This window comes from Zootoca vivipara, chromosome Z2, assembly GCF_965207765.1.
Source record: "Zootoca vivipara chromosome Z2, rZooViv2.hap1.1, whole genome shotgun sequence".
NCBI classification, from domain to species: Eukaryota; Metazoa; Chordata; class Lepidosauria; order Squamata; family Lacertidae; genus Zootoca; species Zootoca vivipara.
Window position 1 is genome coordinate 2,240,517 of NC_142585.1, and position 9,780 is coordinate 2,250,296.

The 9,780-nt window shown below is 42.8% G+C and overlaps 1 protein-coding gene across 1 annotated transcript in view; it reads left to right on the plus strand.

Annotated features, from left to right (window-relative positions):
* The window catches only part of LOC148686525 (5-hydroxytryptamine receptor 2A-like), a 48,622-nt gene extending 46,230 nt beyond the window's left edge, over window positions 1–2,392 (plus strand). The window contains exon 3 of the mRNA XM_088664412.1: window positions 1,107–2,392. Coding sequence (XP_088520538.1) covers window positions 1,107–1,933 — 827 coding nt within the window. The 3' untranslated portion in view covers window positions 1,934–2,392. The remainder of the gene's footprint in view (window positions 1–1,106) is intronic.
* Window positions 2,393–9,780: the final 7,388 nt, after the last annotated feature.

The following is a 9,780-nucleotide window of genomic DNA, read 5'->3' on the forward strand; positions in this document are numbered from 1 at the left end:
GCCCGTCTTCCTGGATGTGCTCCCAGGTGAGCCACGTGGCCTATGCTGTGCTCTCCCCCCCCCCCATGCTTTTTTAAGGGCAAAATCTTAGTATATGCCATACCAGCTCTTTAAAAGCCAGGCAAGTGTCACTGATGTTTTAGTTTTTAACACTGTGTTTTTAACACAGATATCCAAAGGTTAGCCCTGCCAAGTTAGCATCCTTCTCCACCCCCACCCCCAATTTGATGCCATAGACCAGGGTCCCCAAACTAAGGCCCGGGGGCCAGATGCGGCCCAATCGCCTTCTAAATCTGGCCCGTGGACGTTCCGGGAATCAGCATGTTTTTACATGAGTAGAATGTGTCCTTGTATTTAAAATGCATTTCTGGGTTATTTGTGGGGCATAGGAATCCGTTCATATTTTTTTTCAAAATATAGTCCGCCCCCCCCCAAGATCTGAGGGACAGTGGACCGGCCCCCTGCTGAAAAAGTTTGCTCACCCCTGCCATAGACTCTGCTCAAAAAGGAGCCAGGAATTAAGCCGGATGATGCAATCACTTAATGTAGTCTTTGGGGTGAGGGAAAGCTTTTCAGGGGAAGGGTGCCTGGAGCAAGTTTTTGAAGGTTGTGGACAAGATATGTGATCCTTTCCTCTGTTTCTTTTGTAGCTGATTAAAATAACAAGTAAATGTGTGGGTATGGAATGTTTTGGGTGGACAGTCAGTTCAAGATGGCTGGCCATTCTCTCCCTGTCCTTGTGGAGTCATCTGGTAGGCAAGTGGGCTAACCTTGTTTCTCCCAGAGTTCTGTCTGTTTACCCAGTGCTTGCAAGGGAGATAACATAGAAACATTAGTATATTGGGAGAAATGTCCACTAAAATGCTGACAACTTTTAAAATGCAAAGTGATGTGGAAATGGGGAGAACTGAATCTAATATCCGCTCAGAATGAAAGAAACTGGCACAGGCAGAGTTGTCCATCTCTATTGTTAAATGAAATTATCATTATCCATTCCAAGCATATAGGTGGGGTTATAAAACGGGTTATAAATCTAAATTGAAATAACGTATTTTGCTGCTCCTGCTGTTGTTTTTGGCTTTCCCTTTCCAAATGGATCTCTTCAGGGATCTCGCTGCCCATCCCAGTCATTGGCCTGCAAGACGATTCCCGGGTGTTTGTGAATGGGAGCTGTGTCCTCAATGACGAGAACTTTGTCCTCATTGGTTCTTTTGTGGCGTTCTTCATCCCTCTCATCATCATGGTGTTTGCCTACTGCCTGACCATCCAGGTGCTGCAGAAACAAGCATCTGTGTTCCTGTACGGGGAGGCGCCCAAGCAGAGGAGGAGCAGCATGAGCTGTCTGAAGAAGGAGAACAACACAGAGAACCTCTCCATGCTCCAGAACCATGAGGCCGCATCCCACTTGAACTCTCCTGTCAACAAGGAAGGGGTGCTCTTCCGGAAAGGTACCATGCAGTCCATCAACAATGAGCGGAGGGCATCCAAGGTCCTGGGGATTGTCTTCTTTCTGTTCCTCATCATGTGGTGCCCCTTTTTCATCACCAACATCATGTCCGTCCTCTGCAAGGAGGCCTGTGATGAGGCTCTGCTGGGGGAGCTCCTGGACGTCTTCGTTTGGGTGGGCTACATCTGTTCTGGGGTCAACCCCCTGGTATACACACTCTTCAACAAAATCTACCGCAGGGCTTTCTCTAACTACATCCGCTGCCACTACAACAATGGCAAAAAGTCGGTGCAGCGGCACAACCAGTGTCCAAACGTCTCCTCAACAGCTTTCTATGGGAAAGATCTCAATTTGAACAGTTACCGCAATGGGAACGAACTCAACAGCATGGAGATGTACGAGATGGAGGATGCTTTAGAAATGCACGTAGGAACCTCAGAGCTATCAATAAACAACTGCAGTGGCAAGAAAACAAGTAGTGTGTAAGACTGTTCAAGGACACACTCATGCTCCGGATTTTGCTGTGGCTCAGCCACAGACAATGTATGTGTTGATCAAAGAATGATGTAAATAATGCATTCTGAACAAAGCAGTCTCTCCTTTTTTAAAATTTCAACTTTCACATTTGTAACTCATTGCTTTCCATCATTCCTAAAACAGAATCTGTACTTACTGTTGGAAGCAGAGGAGGGAGAACCTCTATAGGAACGGTTGGTACCAGACCCAAAGTAGCATTTGTTATTTTGCTTCTGAAATGTTGATTTTTCTCCCCTTGCTGCATGAACAAAAGTGCTGACTATTAATCTCAGGTGGTATTTTTTTGAGTCCTCAATGGTCCATTATGAGTAGTCACAAGTCAAATAAAGGGATATGGGCTTGGATAGTTCAATGTTTCTTGTTCTGGCATTGATAGCAAACCCTGGATAAATGCATGTTGTGCTTGGTTGTGGTGAATGAGTTGATGAAAATGACTACCTGGATGAATGACAGCTGTGGGAAAAGATGAATCCCAGGCTATGAGGGATCATTAGAAAAGGGATCAAAACAAACCTGTCAATATCACCATGCCTTTAAAGAAATCATGTTTCCACGTCTTCGTTCTATCTTTTAAAGGATCTTTGTAGAACTGGAAATGGTGCAGAAAAAAGTAACCATAGGGATCAAATGCCTGGGATGACTCCCCTGTTAATAAAAGCTACATTATATTTGCGAATTTTGAGTTTGAAAAAGAAGTTGAGTAAAGGTGGCATGTTAGTGGTGCATATGATGTTGCATGGTGTTGAGAAAGTGGACAGAGGGTTTCCCCCACATCTCCCCCTCAAAATACTAGAACCTAATGGGGCCATGCAATTCAAGATTCAGGAGAGATAAAAGGGAGAATTGTACCACACAGTGCATAGTCAGACTATGGGATTTGGTTCCATAAAGTGTGGCAATTGTCACCAATTTAGACAGGATTAGACGCATTCTGCAATGGCTACCTGTTAGGGTGGCTGGATTTCATCTCCAGGATCAGAGATATCAGGCTTCTGAATCTCACTTCCCCAGGAACCACAGTAAGACAGGGCTTGTCTCTTCCTTGTGGGCTTCCCATAGACTTCTGGTAAGCCACACGGGCAACTGGATGTTGGACTAGGTAGCAGGGCTCTTTCTATATTCCTTTGTTAGGAGGAGTAGAAAAAATGCTCTAACCAGGCAAGATTTTTTAAAAGCCTGCCAGTGAGAACCTATCAACAGGGCTGGAAGCAATTGCGTTGCAATTTTGGTGCATGACATTTTCTAAAGAAATGTGCCTCTTCTTAAGTAGGAAGGGAAGTGACCAAAGTGCTCCCTCCTATTTTGTTTGAACATTCTCTCTAGCCCTTTCCCAACATCCTAGAAGGCAATGCTTTTAAAAGTCTCATCAGGCGTGAGGAAGGGGAAGGGGAGAGAATGCACAATTAGCGTGCTCTTCCTGTTCTCCATTGTTCTCCAAAATACGTAGATCTTGCACCAGGAAGCAAAGATTCAGGCTGGCGCCATACCTGGGATGGTGGACTTGCAGGTTGGCTGTAAGTCATGCATCCCCCAGAAATGTGGTGGAACAGAGAGACGGAGACAAATGAGGTGGTTCAGAGAGTGAGGATGGCAGAGAGTGAGAGAACTACATAGTCCTGCAAAATCCACTCACTTTCATAGAATCATAGAGTTGGAAGAGACCACAAGGGCCATCCAGTCCAACCCCCTGCCAAGCAGGAAACACAATCAAAGCATTCTTGACAGATGCTGTCAAGCCTCTGCTTAAAGACCTCCAAAGAAGGAGACTCCACCACACTCCTTGGCAGCAAATTCCACTGCTGAACAGCTCTTACCGGTACTGTCAGGAAGTTCTTCCTAATGTTTAAGTAGAATCTTCTTTCTTGTAGCTTGAATCCATTGCTCCGTGTCCGCTTCTCTGGAGCAGCAGAAACAACCTTTCTCCCTCCTCTATATGGCATCCTCTAATATATTTGAACATGGCTATCATATCACCCCTTAACCTTCTCTTCTCCAGGCTAAACATACCCAGCTCCCTACGCCATTCCTCATAAGGCATCTTTTCCAGGCCTTTGACCATTTTGGTTGCCTCCTCTGGACATGTTCCAGCTTGTCAGTATCCTTCCTGAACTGTGGTGCCCAGAACTGGACACAATACTCCAGGTGAGGTCTGACCAGAGCAGAATACAGTGGTACTATTACTTCCCTTGATCTAGGTTCATGGCTCTGCCTAGTTGACTTTCTATGACTCAACAGCCCTTCGTAGGAAAAGGTTCTCCATTTCTACCTTACACCTTGTCCATAGGGAGATGCACAAGATCAAATATGAAGCAAAGTGTTAAAAAGGAAGGTTGAGTTGCTGGAATAGAAGCCATTGTACTTTCACCCAACCAGTGAACTATAGTCTACCTATGGAGTGCAAATGGAAAAAGGAATTCCACCCCTAGGTGCCTTCTGTAACAAATCTGGTGCAGGAAGGAAACTGTAACCTCACCCTCTGTGACCTTTAAGAGAACCAGACCCAAAGGTTGCTCTTTGTTGTCAGTCCAGTGAAATTTTGGGATTCCGTTGAAACTTTTGCTGATGACTCACACCAATGGCTTGGTGCTCCACTGAACATTAATCTTTTTCCATGTATCTAACTTGCTTAGAATCATTTCTCCCAAAATACTGTAGGTAACCTCATCCTCTGGATATTTCTGATGAAAGTTACTGCTTTGAATGAGTTTCCCCAACCAATTTTCTTGGGCTAGGCTGTTGTGCTTGAAAGCATTTTGGGGCAGGGGAAAGGTTTGCAGGAAAATGGAATGCAGGAATCTTGAAAAGATGTAGTTAGTTGATCAAAACATTATGGTGCTTGAAGCAATCCCCCATTTTGCCCCAGTGTACCAAGAGAAACTACCTAAAGGAAAGAAGTTGCATGTAAGTGGACTGCTGTGTATAACATACAAGGTAACATCATTCAGCAAAGCACCACAACTCAAAGGAGACAAAGGGATATTTTTCTTTTATTCACAAAAAGCTTTTACCAGCACAAGTACAACAGAATGGGAGTTTCTTATTGTATTGGGGGGGGCGTAGATTCTGAGTGTGCACATTAAAAACACATAACTTGGTAGGAGTGCAAATTTAAGTATCTAAACAACCTCCAGATTTTTGTAAAAAATAGCTAGTTGCTAAATGTCATGTGCCTGCAAAGGCTTGTAGGTATGTTGATGATTTAGGGTCAGTGCAAGATTCTGAGAAGTTCAGTCTTCTGTGCCTTGGTATTTGGTGGTGTTTCTCAATGAGCAACAACCAAATAAACAGCACAAAACATCTCTATAGAAACATGTTTCTTTGTATAATATAGATCAGGTGTAGGGAACATTTGTGGCACACCAGATGTTGCTGGGCCACTCCTACGGTAGGAATGTAAGAAGACATCATTGTCCATTGATTATCATTATCCATTCTGTCCCGTATTCATCACATGAAGTTTGTCTTCCACTGAAAACTCCATTATTTGTCTCACTGTCTGCTTTGGCAAAGTGGCATAACTTACACAATTTATGTAGTTGTCATTACATTATGTAATACATTGGGAGGCTTTAAAAGACGATTAGATAAATCTGTGGAGTTACAGCTATGCACTACCTCCACAGTCACAGAAAGTAGTGCTTACAAATACTGGGTTGGCTGGAAGCCACAGAAGGGGAGAGTGCTGTTGTGCTCTCATGTTGTGCACCCTGGTTTCCCACAGCCATCTGGTGGGCCACCTTGAGAGCAGGTTACTAGGCTTGATGGGCCATTGACCTGATCCAGCAGACTGATCATATTCCACCCCATCAATTTCAATACAAAGGAGGTGCATTGCAAATGAAGAGGATTCACATAATCAATTACATATTGCTTGAGGCTGTTGAATGCAGCAGCCACAACAAATAGTGATCACATACACTGGGATGATTTCTGTTCTGGCCATGGGGCAAAGAAAGCAATTTCCACTACCATTTCTGTTTTTGTCAGAATTCTCCAATATTCCTAAGTACAACTCCAATTAACCCCAGAAAGCATGGCCAATGGCCATGGGCGATGGGAGTTATAGTTCAGCACCCACACCTGATATAGAAGATTCATAAAAGTACTGTATTTTTACATGTATAAGACTAGTTTTTTTCCCCTTTTAAAAATGTCAAAAAATTGGTGGCGTCTTATACATGGATAGTAAAATACATGTTTTTTTCTTAAATCGGAGTCCCCCAAAATAGGGGACGTCTTATAGTAATCATTCCTTGGCACAAAATTTAGATTACCTTGATGGCAGTCTTCAGTTAATTCCTTTATTTATACTTGGCCTCTCTATATATAAACTGGGGGTTCCCTGATGGGTAGATTTATCTAATAATCTATACAGCTCACCATACGGTATGCAATGACAGTAACAACAGCAGCAGTTATTGGTATTATCTGCCAATGCAGTTCTGTCTAAAACACCAAGTTCATTGCTAAGTGTTTGCCACCTTCTTTCAAGCTCTTCAGACTCCTCCTTGCATCTTTCTAGCAGAAGTTACCAAAGAGGCAGCATTGCTTCCTCTTGGCTGTGTTAAGAAGATTGTCATTCCAGCATCACGGAAGGCAAGATTTTTTGCTGGTGAGTAGACCTCAGTGAACACAACAGAGAACATTAGAGAAAGTATTACAGCCATAAGACACATATGATTTTTGGTAAAAACCAAACTTCAGTACCACCTGTTGACTATATCTTCCATGATCCCAATTTGGGCATCTTTGGATACTGGAGGTCGCAGGGTCAATCCCAAATGGCTTCTCTGGGGAGGACTGAAACCATGGATAGCTACTGCCAGCAAGTGTGGACAGCATTAAGCTAGATGGACTAAGCGTCTGACTTAGCATAAGGTGGTTTCCTGTGTTGCTCTGTAGCTAGACCAAAGATTGCCAACAGCAGCAAACACCACAAGTTGTTCTGCCCCTTTCCCCCTGTTTTTGGTAATAGATGGTAATGAACAAAGCATTTGTCAATTGCTGGTATCTTGTTATTATTTGGATGCTGGCTCGTTTTTCTAGTATTAATTTGTGGTGTTGCAGACATTAATCTAGGAGAAACTGCATCTAGGAAAATAGTTGGTCCTTAGGAAGGTGTGGGGAGGTTAGTAATACTTGGTTCCAATACTCTGGGAAGTTATAAGGTCTTGTTAATGTGTCAAATGGTTTGGTCAGAATAGGAACCTACCAATGAACATTAAATTCAAACACTGCTTAAAGGAGGTCAATTTTCCAGAGGTCTTGCATTTTTACAGTCACCTTTATATCAATCTCCTATTCAGTTACAGACTCCTTAAAAGGGAACTTATAAGAACATAACAATGAATCTGCTGATTCAGGCCAGTACAATCTGTGTTGCAGTTCTTTAATGTGCCAGTTTAAGCTTGCATAGCAATGCAATCACTGTTCTGTATTTTATTGAAACCTGAGTTTTGGGAATGGCTGCTGAAGTAAAGTAACAAGCAAAAGATAATAATAATAATAATAATAATAATAATAATAATAATAATAATAATAATAATAATAGACTTTATATACCACCCTATACCCAGAGGTCTCAGGCTGGTTTACAGAATAAAATCTACTCTCTATCCATTTTCCTAACACTCTTATCATGTTCCCACTCATGTAAGTATCTTTATTCTAAACTTTTGTAACTAGTGACAAATAGAATCTGTGATATAGACACAGGTCTCTTAACAGGCTACCCAATGAAGTGAATTTCCCAGGATGGGTTTGATCACAAAACAATGCTACAGAGGGTATATTAAGCGCTTCCCAAGGATCACACAATAATAAGGCAGACATCTAATTCAAAATGTGAACATTCAAAATGCATTTATGAAGTTGTACCCTGCCTCTTTGGCACTCTGAAAATGTATTTATTTCCTCTGAAGGAATCCCATCATCAGGACCTCTTACCCAGTTAGAATCTGTTCACGCTCCTTTTTTCTGCAATTTGTAGTACTGATAGAACAGGTGCCTCAAAATGTCTCTTGGATGTTTCGTCTTTACAAAATATGCAAATAGCACTTGTCAGAGGCAGCAGTTGGATTTTGATCAGAAGACTGCAACTGCCTCTGACATGTGCCAGAGGATGTTGCTTCTGGGAAATGAATTACTGGGATTTTTGCAATCCTGCCCCATTTCATCTTGCTCTGGCAAACTGCCATGAAGTTGGTAGACTGTCAAAGTGAGGATCCTTCTGCTTTATTTTTTGTAGGAAAGAGCACAATCTGAATTTCTCAAAAAGTGTTTCTCCAAATACTTTCCACGCTGAAGACTGGAGGATGGTAGGAGTGCTGCCACTCAAATCACCTTGGCCTTTGTGTGATGAGTTTTCTTGTTGGTTATTTTCCATCTCCCCTTGCTTCTCTTCCTTCCTTCTCTACACCATGTCCCCTTGCCTGCCTGAACCTCCTGCACCACACAGCCTCTTATGTCCAGCCATATTTACTATCCCCTCACTTATAACTAGTTGTAGATATTCCACTGTCAGTTTCGCCCTCAGCATGTAGAATGTTTATGAACATTCCATCACATTGCAGCATCACAGAGAAGAGCTGGAGGGGACTGGGCTCTTCCCATCTCAAAAATTAGCTCCAGGCTAATTTTTATATAGAGCAGCTTTCCCCAGTGTGAGGTCCCCCTATCAGCATGGTTGTTCTGACTGGGGCTGATGAAAGTTGGACTCCAAAACACTGGGAGAACAGCATTTGGGGAGGCTGCTATAGGAATTTGCCTGTCCTTATCTCTTGGTTTCATCTCCCATCCCCAAATCTCTCAGGAATGAACTCTTAATGGTCCTCATTGCCACATCCTCACTCCCAGGACAGTCCAAAAATGCAGATGAGCAAAAGTTCAGACTAACCAATTCACTAGGATAGACTGACAATCATAGAATAGTTGTGTATAGAATAAGTTCAACTTAAAATAAATAAATGTGGCTCTATTAAAAAAATATATATCAGTTGGCAGAAATGCAACCTTTAGCTATTAAAGGCCAAATAAAGACCAAAAATTCTTGCAAAGGAGCATGAAGCAGAAACCCCAACAAAGAAAAGGATATACAAATCTAACCTCTGCTTGATTCTTCTCCTCATTCTCCAACCTCCCCTATGCTAATCTGTCACAAGCAATGATGAGACCTGAAAGTCTCATTCTCACCTCATTCCTTTGCAAGGTGGGCTGGTCTGTTACCCTGGTGCCCCAGTGAATGATGCTATCACACTCCTGCTCTGGAAAGAGTCCCAGAGCTGTGCTCCCCTATATTTACCCCCTTTCTTAAATCAAAGCCATGCATTAGCCAGGTGGAGAAGTCAGGGAAGAAACAGGACAGTTAACTGGTAAGGGACTGCTTAGATTCAATGGAGGAGCCACAATTGACATCCAAGTGAACCAAACTGTTGATGCTGAGAATCTTCTACTATGTGAATACATTTTTTAAAAGAACTAAAAGCGTCCCTATTTTTCAGCACTTTCAAGGGAACTGATTTAACTAACTGGGGGTGGAGGCTGTGATTTTCCTGATAGCATTGGACTCCAATTTCCATCACCTGTGAGCATCGCTAATCATCAGGGATTATGGGAGTAGTACTCTAATAACATCTGAATGGCCACAGGTTCCCCACCCTTGCAGAAAGTGTCACTCATGTGTGAAGGCACATGCTGCGTTGTTGCAAAGAGACTGCACATCCTACTTTCTCCTCAGAAGGACAGATCTAGGTTGGGCTCACCGTGGCACAGATGTAAACAGGACTCTTTTCTGTTCA